Source organism: Gouania willdenowi, chromosome 21, assembly GCF_900634775.1.
Source record: "Gouania willdenowi chromosome 21, fGouWil2.1, whole genome shotgun sequence".
Lineage (NCBI taxonomy): Eukaryota > Metazoa > Chordata > Actinopteri > Blenniiformes > Gobiesocidae > Gouania > Gouania willdenowi.
The window spans coordinates 23716733-23733144 of record NC_041064.1 but is presented as its reverse complement, the minus strand read 5'-3'; the positions used below and the strand labels follow the sequence as shown (position 1 = coordinate 23733144).

Below are 16412 nucleotides of genomic sequence, written 5' to 3'. Positions count from 1 at the left end.
TGACGACATACAGTATGGGGAAAAATTGCAGTATAAGTGAAGTCAATTTTCGTTAGCTCTGGTTTTCCTCAACTTTTCAAACACGTTAAAAAGTAGATATCTGTAGAATATATTGGCTTTAAAGATGCAGACTGCATTACAGATAAACGCTGTAATGTCAATTTAACAGATCATTTTCACTCTGCTCAGTATTTTGCGTTTTTAGCTACACGTGTTGAAGTTCCTTGAATCGTGTGGCTCGAGCTGCATAAAATTGATTAAATCTGAATGCCTGGCATTCAGCGGTTGGAAGATCCTACTTTTTAAAGTGTATTTGGTGATACATCCTTTTTCGATGGTGTTGATTGCATGGCACAAGTCATTGACAGTGAGTGTGTTGTGGTGTAGACAATCCTACATGTATGAAATACTACGCTATAATCAGCACTGTACCAAAATAGGGCTGAACTTTTACTGTCAAGTAACTTTGTTCAACCTTCACTTTGCACATTACCTTAACCGTCTTCATTAGTGGCTTTTGCTCTCAAGAGTTCATTATAATGCCACAAGTGTTTTTAAAGAGAAATATCTGCAAACAGTGCTGACATCCTATTAATTCAAAAGGACACACTAAATTAGAAAAAGTGGCTAAACACTTGAGATAAACGATTAAAGTATTTGTTTTCGCAAACAACCAGTGATAGATGCAATGCAATACCTATGCAACAAATGCACATATAGGAAGAAAAAGAATTAAAGAAGGTGTTTATTTATGGCTTCTGTTAAAGTCGTATTGATTAGTGCACCAGATCAAGGAAGTAATCAAGAATTGCTTTTCAAATGCAAACTACTTATTCATCCCTTTAATGCCTTGACAGTAGAAACATTATTTGCCAGTGGGATCCAAAACAATCTCAGAGTCATTAGAAAAGCAGTATTAGGATGAGCTTGTGTGTTGAAAGTGATAAAGACACTAATCACACCACGGATGGTGGTGTTTGGAATCTGGATAAACTGAAATGCCTCAAAGAATTCAACTTCCAGAATTTTAGTTCAGGCTAAAATTCTCGAGGTTTTCCTTCTATAAACCTTCTCTGTGGTGTTCATCCCTAATCCGTTCTGCCAATATGTTGATTATCTCTCCTTTGCACAACCCAAACCATCTTCATCTGGCTTCTGTAACCTTATCTTTCGTCTTCCCCACCTTATTTCTAATCCATTTCATTCAGTTAAATCCTGAATAAAATTACCTTATTTTCCACTCTGGAACCTTCAGCTCAGCATCTTTCAGTCCTTTAGATATAGCCACACTGAAATAGTTTATATACTGGAGATTATATATATATATACATATATATATATATATACAGTATATCCCAGTATTGTTGAACATGGCAACCCTACTGTCTTATAGTTATCTGTCCTAATGTGAGTTTGATAGGTTTTATATAGCAACCATAATACTGTAATCTGGTGGTCATATATAATGTATGTGTTTGCCTGATACCTCACATGCACATCTGATTATAGATGTGCATGTGAATACAGTTATTGTCAGTCATTTCAACCTGTGCTTCTGTCGATCAGATATATCTAATTTCCTCCTGATTTGGCTCGTCTGAATCTTTTGGCTCTTGTAGTTCTGACCCAGTTTTGTGTTGCCTTTTTTGGCCTCAGTTGGCAGCCATTGCAGAATACAGGCACAATTTTAGTCCAACAGCCTAACAGAGTTGGTGATCTTTCATACATGACGATGTTGACTTGGAGATACGGGATTGAATTCTTACAGTAAGCCAAATTGATTTTTGGTAAAGTTGCTTCTTTTATTTCAACTTTAGGACTTCAACTTTTTTTTTAAACTGTTCTACTGGGCGATGACATCAGAAGTTAGGAGAGGGGGAGAGACGATGACTAAAATGAGCCCAATTACATACAACAAGGTGGGGGGAGGGGTCCCCCTGGCACCCGTTCATACACAAGAGAGACAGACATCTTTCAGCTCCGGTGGCCGAGCAGCCTATGTGAGTGTGTGTACGTGTGTGTCCACGTGCACACAAGTGTTTTTAAAGAGCAGGCACACCGAGCTGCCGCCTGCATCCATAATAAAGTCTGACACATAACCATCAACAGAAATATAATTGGCCAGCAGGAGTGGTGGGGGTGGCGGGTAGCGGAGGCGAGTGCTGCAAACTTTAAGTACGAGAGAGAGATGAAGAAGAATAAAGAAGATGGAGGGAAAGTCATTTACATGCTAATGCTGTCCTTAGCTCTTGAACAGTGCAGTTGCGTTCCTCCGTCCGCTGCCCTCCAATAAGCTTTCAGCTGGCAAACTAATCGCAGTGTTTACACAATAAAAAAAAAATAAATAAAAAAAACAGCAAAGAAGTTACAGTCTTTTCATGCATTGTTCCGAGCATGCCCACTGTGTTAGCAGCAAACAACTGTTGGATAACTGCTGTGGATGTCTGAAAAACTCAGCTGATTGCTTCTTGGACCCTTTGCTGTTTTTGTTTCTCAGGTGACTGAATGGGCACCGGAGGAGGACACACGGAGGTCCTGTCAAAGTAAAGGAAAAACAGAGGTAACCCTGATCAACTCCCACATTTACAATATTCACAACAAGCACGGCATTGCCTGCTGGGAGGCCTTTTTGATATCATCTTGCTGTTTTGGCACCGTCCTCGCCACCTCATGGGAGGCCTCTACACAAAGCCATTATTTCAGGCCCTTCAATCAGAAATTGTTTTTCTTGCGTTGGAGTGAGCAGCATGGACTGAATGTTAGAAAAATACCCACATAAAGTGTTTGAAGTGAGACAGCCAGGCACTCAGAGCGACTTTTAGTACACGTCTGATGACATTTGCTGCAATAAAGTGTCTGATTTCATGTTTTGTAGGAATTGATTGCAAAGGTATTTTTTTTTCTTTCTCCCAGTGTCACAGACTGAAGGGTTATATCAAAAAAGACACAAACCATTCATTTGCTAAAAAAATACACTCAACATTGACCAAAAAAATCTCTTAACAGCTTTGCAACTAGTTGATTTTTTTTCCAGACAAACCGTCACTAAAGTTTTTCTTAAACTAAATCTAATAATTTTAACACAAAATTGCTAAATTATGTTTTGAACAATGCACTGTGACGCTGCAGCTACCTCGATACTTATGTTTTGATTGGACCAGTCTGACAGAACACTGGCGTGTAATAACATCCTTCTCTGCTGTCCCTTTACACAACAAAATCAAACCCCAATTGAATAAAAGTGACCTTTATTTATACAGCACTTTTCATAGTTTAAAAGGGCTTCACAATGTAGGAAAAGGAAAAATTAAGTGTAAGGTAGATTGCGATGAAGAAACTACTTTTTAACAATGTGAAATGGGCAATTAAAGTTCTTAAAAAAGTTTAAAAGAAAGCAGAACCTTTTTCAAAACATCACGTAACAATGAATTAATCAAATTAAAGACAAAAGCAAGAATATATAAAGGATCTTTCAAATGAACTAAACACATCTCAAACAAAGCCACCAAATAATGAATTTTAAATGCCAAAAACTACTGAGCGTACTTTGACGGTTGTTGATTGTCAAGGTAATGGTTTTAATGTGGTATTAACTGCACAGTTAGATAGGGGATTGTTATCGTTGGCATATTCTTGAGTGGATGGATGACATTATAAGTGAGGGTCCCATATCCCCGCTCTTAGTGAAACTTTATCCTGCATAATTTGTATCCCTGTTGTGTCCTTTCAACAGGATGATCTGCTCTAAATTTGACATGTTCAGCCAAATCTAATTCTTCTGCTGTGCTTTCACTGTTTCTTTGCATTCTTCTGTTTTCTCTGTACAGATTGAATGTCAGAACTACATCCGAGTCTTGCTGGTGAACAAGACTGAGGTCATGACCTGTGGAACTAATGCCTTCCAGCCACTCTGTATCACCCGAGAGGTACTGTTTAGTGAGTGTTTATGTGTAGGGGGAAAATAATAATGAATACATTATATTTACAGTTTTGTTCACTGCTGTCTTCATCTCAGATTGGCAACATGAGCAGTGTGCTGGAGCGTGTAAATGGCGTTGCACGCTGCCCCTACGACCCTCGTCACAACTCCACTGCAGTGGTAACAGAGAGCGGCGAGCTTTACGCAGCGACGGTCATTGACTTCTCAGGTCGTGACCCTGTCATATATCGTAGCCTGGGTGGAATGCCCCCCCTCCGAACCGCCCAATACAACTCCAAATGGCTTAACGGTATGGAAGCACTTTTTACTTACAAACAACTTTACAATCCTGCTTATTCCAAGTGTCTTTATAGGTTTTGTTAGGTTAAAGCTTAAACTCTCTAGTGTAATACTTGAAACATCTGTTTTAATCTCTTAAAATCACTTTATAATGGTTTTGCTTCAGTGATGCAATGCTTTAGCCTCATTCAGAGGGCCAAAGTAGAAATAGTTCTGTTTCCTCCCTCCCTTGTTATTCCACATTTTGTAAAAAGTCAGCTCCAAACGGGCGAGTTGGATTTTTCTCACGTTGTGACGTCACAACATGGAAACTCCTCCTCCTGACAATCCTTGCTCCTCCTACCGTACATAATAGTGTGAGCTCCTCCCTCTTAGGCTACCTCACAGTTAAAACAAACATAGCGACGGAAGGTTGATATCACAGTTAATATTTACTTTACATTCAGTATATAGATTATCCAGTATATAGATAAACCGAAGAGCGCTTTTAGTAGCTGTTATATCGGCTCTTATCACCTTTATGGGATGATCTGACGTGTTTGTGACCAAATGCGACGCAGCAATTGAATAAAATAATGGACTATTGTCTTAAATTATTTCTGTGACCAGAAGAAATGCGGATAAAAAGAAAGCAGCGCAGCAACTCATGTGAGTATTTGAAACAGCTGACTCAGCTGATAGTTGAGAGTTTACTTCCCTGCAGAACAATCAGTTCCATTTTTAGTAGGCATTATACCACGTATTGTCTTAAATTGACTAGTTCTGTGGTCAGTAGAGGTGAGGGGAGGCGAAGGAAGACTGTTAATGATTTACTGCTGCTGTTGCTGTAATAAACACACGTTTCAGCAGCGTCCAAAGTAGCATGTGTTTATGCCTACTCATGCATATGCATGAAGGCCCAAAAACAGTCTGTTTTTAGGAGTGCTCTGAAAGTGAATTTTTAGAGGGCTATCATTTCAGAAAACAGGCGAGTCTGGGAAAATAAACCTCAAATAATATGTTTTTGGGGTTCTTGGAACAATTGGAGATTGGTGAAAAATGGCATAAGATTGGACCTTTAACTTTCACAACAAGGCTACACACTTTTTGTGAATTTATCCAACCTATGTTTACTTTAATAACATGATGAACACTGCATCCATTCAAAAAGTTACATTTATAATGGATTTGTGTGTGATTTCTCTACTATGTGTAGTGTGAACCCTAGACTGCGTTAAATAATCAAGGTGGGATGATATATCGCACAACAAGATATTGTAATATTAAAACGTTGCAAGATGTATTGCCGAGGATCTACTGCACACCAGATTGTTATGGTTTGCTTTTATTTTCTCGATTCTTAGGGATTAATAAAGTATATCTAATCTAATCTAATTTTATCTAATTTATTCTATTCTATTCTATTCTATTCTATTCTATTCTATTCTATTCTATTCTATTCTATTGAGTTGAAAAGGTGACACTCTGGAATTAAAGTAAAATAAAAGCATTTCACATTTTTCCAACTGCATTTTTTTAGTCGTTTTTACTTTCCTAAGTCTCTAAAAATGTACTTTAAACATTCCTCTTTGTGGAAATTACTTTTGAAACTTTCTTGTGAAAATGCTCTGAAACACGTAAGACTTCAACCCTTTAGGACTATCTTTGAATAGTCCTGCTATACATTTAGAAAAACAATTGATGAGTATCGTCTGAGTATATACCATTTGGTTCATTCTAGGAATAAAACATGAAATCAGGCCAAAATGAAGATGAGTACTCTAGCTACTCCTCTTTAACATGCCAATTTTTATTTCCAGCGTAAGCCTGTCACAAAGTGCTCCTGGAGTGCACAAAACAGCTCTAAAATGCATCTCTTCCAAACTTCGGGCCGAGCACTGAGCAAACCAAATATTGAGCATTGCCTACTTAGCACATTTCTTGAATATGGAGTGTTAGGGTTTGAGTCGAGTTCACTTCAGACAAGTTAAAAAAACAGAACTTAGGATCTGCAGTTTGAGTGGCTTGATCTAGTGGATTGTTGGTTTTTCAAAAGATTAATGCTTTTTTTTTTCCTCAAGTGTAAAAGTTTTCAATGTATTATGATATGGTGTGAGTTATTGTTGGATTGTTATTAATACCCTGGTGAAATTTTTTTGACAGGTTAAGTTATGTAGACTTGCTCAAAACATCATCTGCTGTCTCTCTAAACATTTGCTTCGACCTGTCTGGAGCTCCAGATGGACAAAGCCTACAATCGGTTCTTTTGTTACAGCCGTGGTGGATCAGCCTGACAGGGGTGTTTTCTGAGGATTTACAAAGACTTTTTGGGATTTTTCTTTGTGAGCAGCACAGTGTAACTTTTGATGTAGAATTGAAGGATTTGGTGGGAATGGCGGGGACATGAAATGCCGTCAATCCTGCTTTAGTCAGTGTCAATAATCTCCCTGCTGCTGACACTGGGCCTTTTCCTCTGAACACACACCGGAGGAAATCCATTCTCATACACTCTGACACCAGCAGAAATACAGACAGACCTACTGATGAAGATTTCCATGGTGTTGTTCACTGGGTATCCATGTGTAGCATCATCTACAGCTGCTCATTTTAAGTAGATAAGGAGAGCAGTATCATTTTTCAATCACTCTATTAGAACAACTTTAAAATATATCAGCTTAATCACAGGAAGCGAAACAACAGATGTCCAAGTAACTTTCAGTAAAGTCCAGAATATAATTTAAAATCCTCCTGCTAGGATACAAAGCACTTAATGATCAAGCTTGAGTATCCAGTAAGTTAAAGACCTGTTAGTGTCCCATTGTCCCAAGAGAACATTTTGCTCCCAGTCTGCTGGTTTACTGGATGTTCCCGGGGTAGAGTAGCTAAATGTTCAAGCTCCCCTCTTACCAAACCAGCTCCAAATTTCAGTACTGGAAGCTAAACTGAATACTTGTTTATTTTTGATGCACCATGGCAAATCTGGGAACAAGGTAGCGTAAGAGAAATGGAGAAAAAGCACATAAACCTTAATTTTCTGAGAAAATGATTTTCTTTTTTTGTGCAAAATATGCTAGTTGAATCAAAATACCATCATTGTTCTGAAAGGGCCATGTGGTAAACAAAAGTAAAAATGCAAACACCCAAAGAAGTACTTGGAAATCTTTTTTATGACCAGTCCAGTATTGATGTAGACAGAAAGGCAGACGCTTTAGTGAAACCAACAAACATTTACCGGAACTCTTTGCTGCTACAGCCGAACATTAAAAAAAACAGAAATACAAAGAGAAAACTCAACAGTGCTCGATAGTACGTTTCCGACAGAAGGACGTGACGTAGTGTTCAGATGATGGCTTTGAATATCTCGTTTTATGTTTTCTGCATTTAAAAGGGAAAAATAAAAAACCATCAACCTCAACGTTTCCTTGCACTACTTTCAAACTTTAGAAATGTTCCATAATCCGTAATCTGGTATATGAATGTTTCCCAGTGGGTGGGCACTACTGATGACCATGTTAGTTTGAATCAGTAATTGGGCTTTGAAGATGGATTGAAGCAACTAGTCGTTTTTCAGATCAACCGTCGACCACACCTTGATAATAAAATAAGCCATTTTGTAAGTTTGCTTAATGTATGTATCTATGTAGGAGGATATTGGCTCAGAGAGAGGCTGAAAAACCAATACACACATTTAGAATAACCAAATTCGGTGTGGCTTCAGGATATCAATATCTAGAAGGAGTTCGAAAATGAGAAGCGTGCAATCCATTTTTCCGGAGTTATTGCCCTTAATCTGTTTTTTTTTTTGGCAGGGATGTTGATGACAATGTCTTTTTGTTGTACTTCTTTGCTGTCAGGATGTCCCAGTAACTTCAAGTAAGGTCTAGAATATAATTTCAAATCCTCCTGCTAGGATACAAAGCACCTAATGATCAAACTTCAGTATCCAGTAAAGACTGTTAGTGTCCCATTCTCCCAAAAGAACACTTTGCTCCCAGTCTGCTGGTTTACTGGATGTTCCCGGGGTAGAGTAACTAAATGTTCAAGCTCCCCTCTTACCAAACCAGCTCCAAATTTCAGTACTGGAAGCTAAATTGAATACTTGTTTATGTGTGATGCAAGATGGCAAATCCGGGAACAAGGCAGCATAAGAGAAATGAAGAAAAAGCATAAACACCTTCATTTTCTGAGAAATTAGTGATTTTCTTTTCTTTTTTTTGTGCAAAATATGCTAGTTGAATTTATAAAGGTAGCACTCCATGGTTCAAAAAAAAAACATTGGATGGAAACCGCTCGTTTTAATGCGGCTTGTTTGGGGTTGTGAAATCTCACAGCTGATTAACATACCCATTGTCCTTGGCTATCCACACACTCTTGTTATTGTTTTTGACCAATAAACTGCACGTTGAAGTAAAAGACATGGCTACTTAAGCAACTATTCTGATTATGGGTCAGACAAACGCTGCTTCAAGTAGTTTGTATAGAAGCAGAAGCAGAGTAAATCACAACAGTCAGCTGTTTAAAATGCTCACCAGAGTTGTTCGTTGCCGACACATTGCTTCCTTCTCCTCCTCACTTCTTCCACCACATAAATAATCAATTTCAGCTGTTTTGAATGTAATCACTCCCTAAAGTATAAAGGGGAGAAAACGGTCGTCAAAGATGTGGAAGTTTTTCTTTTAGCCAACTCGGCTCTTGCTGCTAAGGTGTCAAAAAGAGCTCAAAATTCAAGTGCAATTTAAAGGAAAAATGTATTTATCAGTGGTCAATTGCTAAAAGACACTAGGCCTTAGAGAAAACTGTGCTAAATGCACACCACCTACTGTTAGTATCTATAAACAACTGAAGAAATAAAACAAATATACTTATAATCAAGATGTGGGATTGTTGTTCAATTTTCCTTGCCTGTGACCAGTTTACCGGATACATTTTTTTACTCAGCTGTAAATCGTCATGTTCTAGGCACTCAATAACATGTCGACTGTAGCTCACCATGCCAGACTTGTTTCTGCTGGGAATGGAGATTGAGTGAACTCCCCTGATGAGCATCACTCATCAGATGTTGCCCCTGGATAGTTTTAGACCAGAGCTCTGGTATGAGACTCAATAAACATGTTCTTTAGTTCACCTAAAATGTTACCCTACCATGATTGATGAATTCATTGTCTGTTGTCATGTTTCCATTACAGATTTTTGCAAAATAAAAGCGATATTTCTATATGTCGACAAAGTGTAATTGCGCTTTGAACGTGTTTCCTTTGAAGATTGTTTTGGGCAGAAGCCTCGTACAGTAACTCCCGAAAAATCTCATCCTGTGAGACTTCGCTGCAGTAAGACGGACGCTCCAAACCTCCTTATAAAACTCTGAATTCCTTTGTCGTCTGCTGTCTAAAGTGGCAATAATAATTTTTAAATATAATGCTAAGAAATGTGTCGATCTACTTTTCTGTCTACACGTACCGAGCCATGTTTTCTCAGAGAGGTGGTCATGTGACATGTATTTGTCGAAAAAGTGTTTCCATAGCGCTTTTGTGACACATTTCAATATTGAAATGTTTGAAATACCTCCTCATGAAAGTATAAAAACTGTTTTAGCGATATTTGAGTGTTTTTTCGAAATTCAGGTGTTTCCATTACCAGTTTTCATTCCGCTATTTAGATTTTGCGCATTTCTAAGGCTAATGGAAACCCAGCTAGTGCCTCTAAAGAAAATAAAGAAGATAAATAACTCATCAGTTCTGAATTCAGAGAACAAGCACTCAAAGAAGAAGAGTTGTGGACCTGAAAGAGTGCAAGGACAGAGTTAAAGAAGGGATAGGGATGCAGAGAACAGTATAGAAAGGTAGACATACTGTACGTGTGTAGAGTTGCGTGTGTTTTGGAGTTGGCTGAGTATGAGAGAGAAGCCAAGAAGATCGAGCGAGGAGTCAGTGAGCGATGTAATTATTCCACACAGCAGAATGGGGATGAAATTACTACACACAGCATGCCTCACAACATCAGCATCCCTTTGCTCATGTGTGCATGTGTGTGTGTATTCATTCTGCACGCCAGCAGCATGTGCTTTCCTGTGTCTGCCAGCTGTGTGTGTGTAGATACACACGAGCGTAGGTTTAGAAAAGAGGAAAAAAAAGATGAGAAGCCTAGCCGATAGTGTCCTCATCAGCATATTCCCAGCTGACGACACACAGCCAGGCACACATGTTGCCCTCCACGCAGTCCCAACCTGCTTTGCTTCATGGTGGATTCTACAAGGGTTATGGAGTGCTGCTCCCAGAGGATTTGTGGTGTGAATGAAAATCTCATTTCCAGTTTTGAGCCTCTCTAGTTCAGGAGAACCGAAGGCAGAGAGGGAGTCCTGGATCTAATCAATCTGCTCCCTTATTGGATTGGTAGTGTGCCAGGTGCTGACCAACTGTTTCCCATCATGCATCTGAATGTCAAAAGAAGCTACAGAGTTACCAGTGGAATAATTCAAACAATGTGGGCCAGCTTTCCATAGTTTTGCTGTGACTTCACATGAAGGGACATGTTTTTAATTCACTTTCAGTTTTTGAACATGATGATTTTTATTCTCTTCATGATCATCACATCACAGCAGGTGAATGTGTTATTTATACAGTAAAGGTTAGAAGCAGGAAAAGGGATTATTTGTAATGATTTTTTGCAAATTTGACAATTGTCAAATATGATTTTGGTTAAATATGAAGACTGAAATCATTTTAAGTATTTTATGATACTATTTTTACTTTACCTTCTCTCCAACTCAGTTTTCCATCCTTGGACACCTCAGTTTTACACAGATTTGATGGCTTCACCTTAAAGTATTTGAAATCAGTCATTAGATGAGATGTATTTAAAATAATACCTAATGTAATACCTATATTTACAAAATAAGAAAATAGAATACAAATTGTATTGAAAAGCAAAAACTGTTTACACTCACACTGTCTCATATAATGTAATGCTAAGTCAGTTATACCTGCCGTTTGGTTGACCCTGTGCGTGAACACAAGTATGTAAACACAAAGCTGCGTCAGGCACCCAGTCCTTTTATTTATAAATTAAAGAGTGATACATGCATAAACATAAGGATCTTATTATGGCTTTAGTTGTTAGAAACACATTAGGAAAACACAATAATAATGACGATCATCTCGACCACTGCAGCAGTTGTAATTAATGTAAAGGTGTGACAATACTAGCTTGTTTACATCAATTAGTGCCTGAATGGGTAAATAACAAGATATTTTGGTGCATTAAATGTTTGTGAATGCAAAAACAAAATAGAGTCCTATGCAAATTAGGTCACTCTATATATCACCTGTCATGCTTTTGATTTATAACTTTAATTAATGCAGAATGCAACACCCTAAACTTTGTTACACATTCCGAAATGTTCGACTTCTTGCATGAATGACTTTATATTTTTGCCAAGTGGTCCCAGTAGTGCTCATTTCACATCACTATGTGGTTTTATCACTGTTGTGAAATGAAATACGAGAGCCGTGCTGCAGCTGAGGAGACAGCAGCTGAATGCCCAGTTTCAAATTCTCATTCTCGATCCAAACCTCAGAGGATTTTTCCATCATGGCTGCTTAAATGTTATTGTATGTTTGTGAATGTCAATGCATGCATGTGTTGTGTTTCTTTGACTTTGTTTTCTTTGGCTTGCATCTCTGCAAATTAAGGTTACAAGCAAGCCTCTGTTTGTGTTTGTGATCCCACCTGCGATGAATGATTCCCAAAGGGCAAAGTGAGGAGTATTTTCATCAATCCTCTCACAAGCAACAGTGTAGGAAAGAAAACACCCACCCACAAAAAAGTTTGATGACAACACAACTGGATCAGTGTCATGTCTTATTTTCAAACTTTGAACTGTGTAAATTATCCTTAAATCAAGATAGACAATTGTTAGTAGGAGCTGAAAAGACATGATCCTCATTCTCTGTGATTTCACGCTAAATCACACCATTATTCAGACAGAATAGATCACATCCCTGCTCTCAACAATAACAGAAAACCCTTTAATGGAGTATTTTTTTTTATAGTTTTACTTATTAGAGTATCTCATTATAATATATACGACAACACTTTTGTTTTTGCTCTCATTTTTCATGAGCTGAACTCAAAGATCTAAAACATTTTCTATATACACAAAAGATCTATTTCTCACAAATGTTGTTCACAAATCTGTGTTAGTGAGCACCTCTCCTTTGCAGAGATAATCCATCCCACCTCACTGGTGTGGTATATCAAGATGCTAAATAGACAGCATGATTATTGCACAGATGTGCCTTCGCCTGGCCACATTAAAAGGCCACTCTAAAAATATTCAGTTTAATCACACAGCACAATGCCACAGATGTTACAAGTTCTTAGTGAATGTGTAATTGGCATGCTGACAGCAGGAATGTTCACTAGAGCTGTTGTCAGAGAATTTGGCAGTACATCCAACCGGCCTCACAACCGCAGACCATGTGTAACCACACCAGCCCAGGACCTCCACATCCAGCATGTTCACCTCCATGATCATCTGAGACCAGCCACCCGGACAGATGCAGCAACAATCGGTTTGCATAACCAAAGAATTTCTGCAGAAACTGTCAGAAACCGTCTCAGGGAAGTTCATCTGCATGCTTGTCATCCACATCGAGGTCTCAACCTGTTGTTGTAACCGACTTGAGTGGGAAAATGCTCACATTTGATGGCATCTGGAATGTTGGAGAGGTGTTCTCTTCATGGATGAATCCTGGTTTTCACTGTTCAGGGCAGATGGTAGACAGCGTATGTGGGTGAGCGGTTTGCTGATGTCAACGTTGTGGATGGAGTGGCCCATGGTGGCAGTGGGGTTATGGTATGGGCAGGCATATGTTATGGACAAGAACACAGGTGCATTTTATTGACAAGATCCGGAGGACCATTGTTGTGACATTCATCCGCGACCATCAGCTCATGTTGCAGCATGATAATGCATGGCCCCATGTTGCAAGGATCTGTACACAATTCCTGGAAGCTGAAAACATCCCAGTTCTTGAATGGCCAGTATACTCATTGGACATGTCACCCATTGGGCATGTTTGGGATGCTCTGGATCAGCGTATACAGCAGTATGTTCCAGTTCCTGCCAATATCCAGCAACTTTACACACCCATTGAAGAGGAGTGGACCAACATTCCACAGGCCACAATGATCAACCTGATCAACTCTATGACAAGGAGATGTGTTGCACTGTGTGAGGCAAATAGTGGTCACACCAGATACTGACTGGCTCCTCCCCAGACACTCCCATTACAGCAAAACTGCACATTTCAGGGTGGCCTTTTATTGTGGCCAGCCTAAGGCACACCTGTGTAATAATCATGCTGTCTATTTAACATCTTGACGCCACACCTGTGAGTTGGATGGATTATCTCTGCAAAGAAGAAGCGCTCACTAACACAGATTTAGACAGATTTGTGAACAATATGAGAGAAAATGTTTACAGAGAAACTGTTTTAGATCTTTGAGTTCAGCTCATATTATTTCATTTATTTGATGAGATAAGATAGTATCTCATAATTATTACTTAGTATCTTATTATGAGATGGAATCTCTTAATTATGACTTATGATCTCAATATCTCATTAATATAAAAACAAGTTGTCACAACTCTCTCTCTATACGGCGCTGAACTCATCACTTTAGACACTGGACATTGTTGAGGGGCTCCAGGGGCAGGAGGGCTTCCACTACAAACATGGACCCAACACAAAGACAGAAAGATAAAGAAGAGAAGATGTGGTAGGATGACCGGCAGCAAAGGGGACAGACAGACTTGAGAGCAGAATTCAGTTTAAACTTTTTCTATTTATTTTTCTTCTTTGGCTGGTGTGACATATTTGCAGTGAATCCCCAAAACTGTTAGCCAAAAACTGAGCAAACACAAAAGAAAAGGCTATTGTGATGCCAGGCTACATTTCACAAATCCTGAACATATCTACTTTACCCTCTGTTTGTTTTTCTGTCAACTTTATCAGTTCTGCTCAGGGTTCCTTTCTCTAACTGAGGCTTGGCCTCCATTCATAGGCAGTCTATACCTGTAACTCCTCCCACAGGCAAACACAATTTAAAATCAATTAACTCAATAACAAAATAAAATCTCATAAACAACAAAACATTAATCATCCAATTATCCATAATAATTTAATGTGAATTCATTCACCTCCAATGTTTTAAAAATCCATAACAAACTAAAATTACACAAACATTATTTCATCTGCTTTTCATACATCTGCAGGGATTGTAATAATAATAATAAATTTAAAAAAAACAAAGCTGAACGCTGATGGTTTTGCTTGCTGGTGACCACCAAGGGTCACTTCATTCTGCTGCCATGGAAACACAATTTGTAACTGATAGCGCACACATATTTTTCCACACAAACGTGAAATGGAATCGGCAAAAGTCTCACAATTATAAATAAGAGACAAACGATCAACAGATTAGAGAGAAAAACAGCAAAGAGTGACGTTAAAACAACCAAATGGTCCATGAACCATAAAATGTGCATCCGCCAAATTAATCTTTCAAATCATGTTTTAAAATAAACAACTTAATAAATACAAAGTTACATCTTTACCTAAACTACCTCAACTTTATGTTGGCGCCTTTTGAACCTTCCTTGGAAAAATCACTGCCATCTGCTCAGAGAATGTCAGACTATCTGGAATATCTTTTAACCCAGGAACACAAACTTTATAATTTAGTCTAATTGGGTGAAATTACTGACTAGATCTGCCCGAAAAGATTAAAATAACTTAATTAAAATGTAATGTCATTTATTGTAGACACTTGGATATCCAATAAAAATCTTAGAGTTTATTTCCTGCAGGCTCTGAAGGAAAAAATCATGTTTAAAAATAATCTTCTTTACTCTTTCACCTGATAACCCAGCTGGAAGGGGAGAATGTTTCTCAGTGTGTCGCTGAGGGGCAAGAAAAGCTGCGCAGACATCCCGTTAAACAGACACAGCTTCATGGATTTACCATCAAAACATCAGATAGATTTATATAACTGACCTTTGTTATCTTTACTTCTCCCTACTCTAACCTGCAGCTTCTTCTATCATTTACACTTTTGACAAAGAGGCCTCGCTCTAGGCCTTTTCCAGGTCAGGTTAATGTGCAGCTGATAAGATGTAGTACGTGGGTCAAGACCAAAGTATGTGGAAGATGAATGTTTTTTAGGGTTTTTTCTGGAATCAACATCATCATCCTCTTTCACCACAGAGCCTCACTTCATCTCAGCCTACGACATCGGACTCTTCACGTTCTTCTTCCTGAGGGAGAACGCCGTGGAACACGACTGTGGCAAGACGGTCTATTCCCGTGTGGCACGAGTGTGTAAGAACGACATTGGTGGGAGATTTCTCCTGGAGGACACGTGGACCACGTTCATGAAGGCCAGGCTAAACTGCTCCCGATCTGGAGAGATCCCATTTTACTACAATGAGCTACAGAGCACCTTCTATCTGCCCGAGCAGGACCTCATCTACGGCATCTTTACCACCAACGTGTGAGTGAATGCACACAGACATCACAGCAGCTTTTAGTTGCTTTTATTAGTTTCTGATGTATATTCAAAGCTTTATTTGTCATCAATCAACCGATAGAGGTCACATAACAAGTTAAAACCCTAGACATATCCCCCATCACTCAACACATGACTAAATGATTACTGCAATCCAGAGGTGTAAAGAATTCTGATATATGCTACTCAAGCAGAAGTACTGTTACTTGATTGAAATTGTACTCAAGTACAAGTACAGTTAAGTCATACATAAAATACTCAAGTACAAGTAAAAAGTAGCTCAATGAAATAGTACTCAAAGTAAAAGTTACTAGTTTTATATTTGGTAATACATCTTGACACGGTTCCCTTCCATACAGTAAACATCTCATGTATAAACTTAAAAGGAAGAGACCAAATCTTGCACAATTGGAACTTATTTTTTTCTCTACAAAGATTATATACAGTATATAAAATAAAAGGTTTTTCCAAAATGTATAATTGTTTTTTTTTTTTTTTTTTTAATAAAATAACACCAATTGAATTAAATAAAAAAAATTCTAAGTAAAGCTAAAATTATGTACTTATGTAGAAAATAACTGTCATTCAATGCAGTTTTGGCGTGGTGCATTACGTTTAATCTGATTGGTCGGCTACGATGTAATAC

The 16412-nt window shown here is 38.4% G+C and overlaps 1 protein-coding gene across 8 annotated transcripts in view; it reads left to right on the top strand.

Moving 5' to 3' along the window:
• Positions 1–16412, top strand: part of sema5ba (sema domain, seven thrombospondin repeats (type 1 and type 1-like), transmembrane domain (TM) and short cytoplasmic domain, (semaphorin) 5Ba) — a 239119-nt gene that overhangs the window by 154417 nt on the left and 68290 nt on the right. For all 8 annotated transcript variants that reach the window (XR_003672616.1, XM_028435492.1, XM_028435496.1 and 5 more), the window contains 4 exons: positions 2498–2560; positions 3828–3926; positions 4016–4229; positions 15466–15751. Coding sequence is in view for 7 of the 8 variants with exons in the window: in XM_028435492.1 (XP_028291293.1) it covers positions 2498–2560; positions 3828–3926; positions 4016–4229; positions 15466–15751 (662 nt within the window). In the remaining variant the exon portion in view is untranslated. The remainder of the gene's footprint in view (positions 1–2497; positions 2561–3827; positions 3927–4015; positions 4230–15465; positions 15752–16412) is intronic.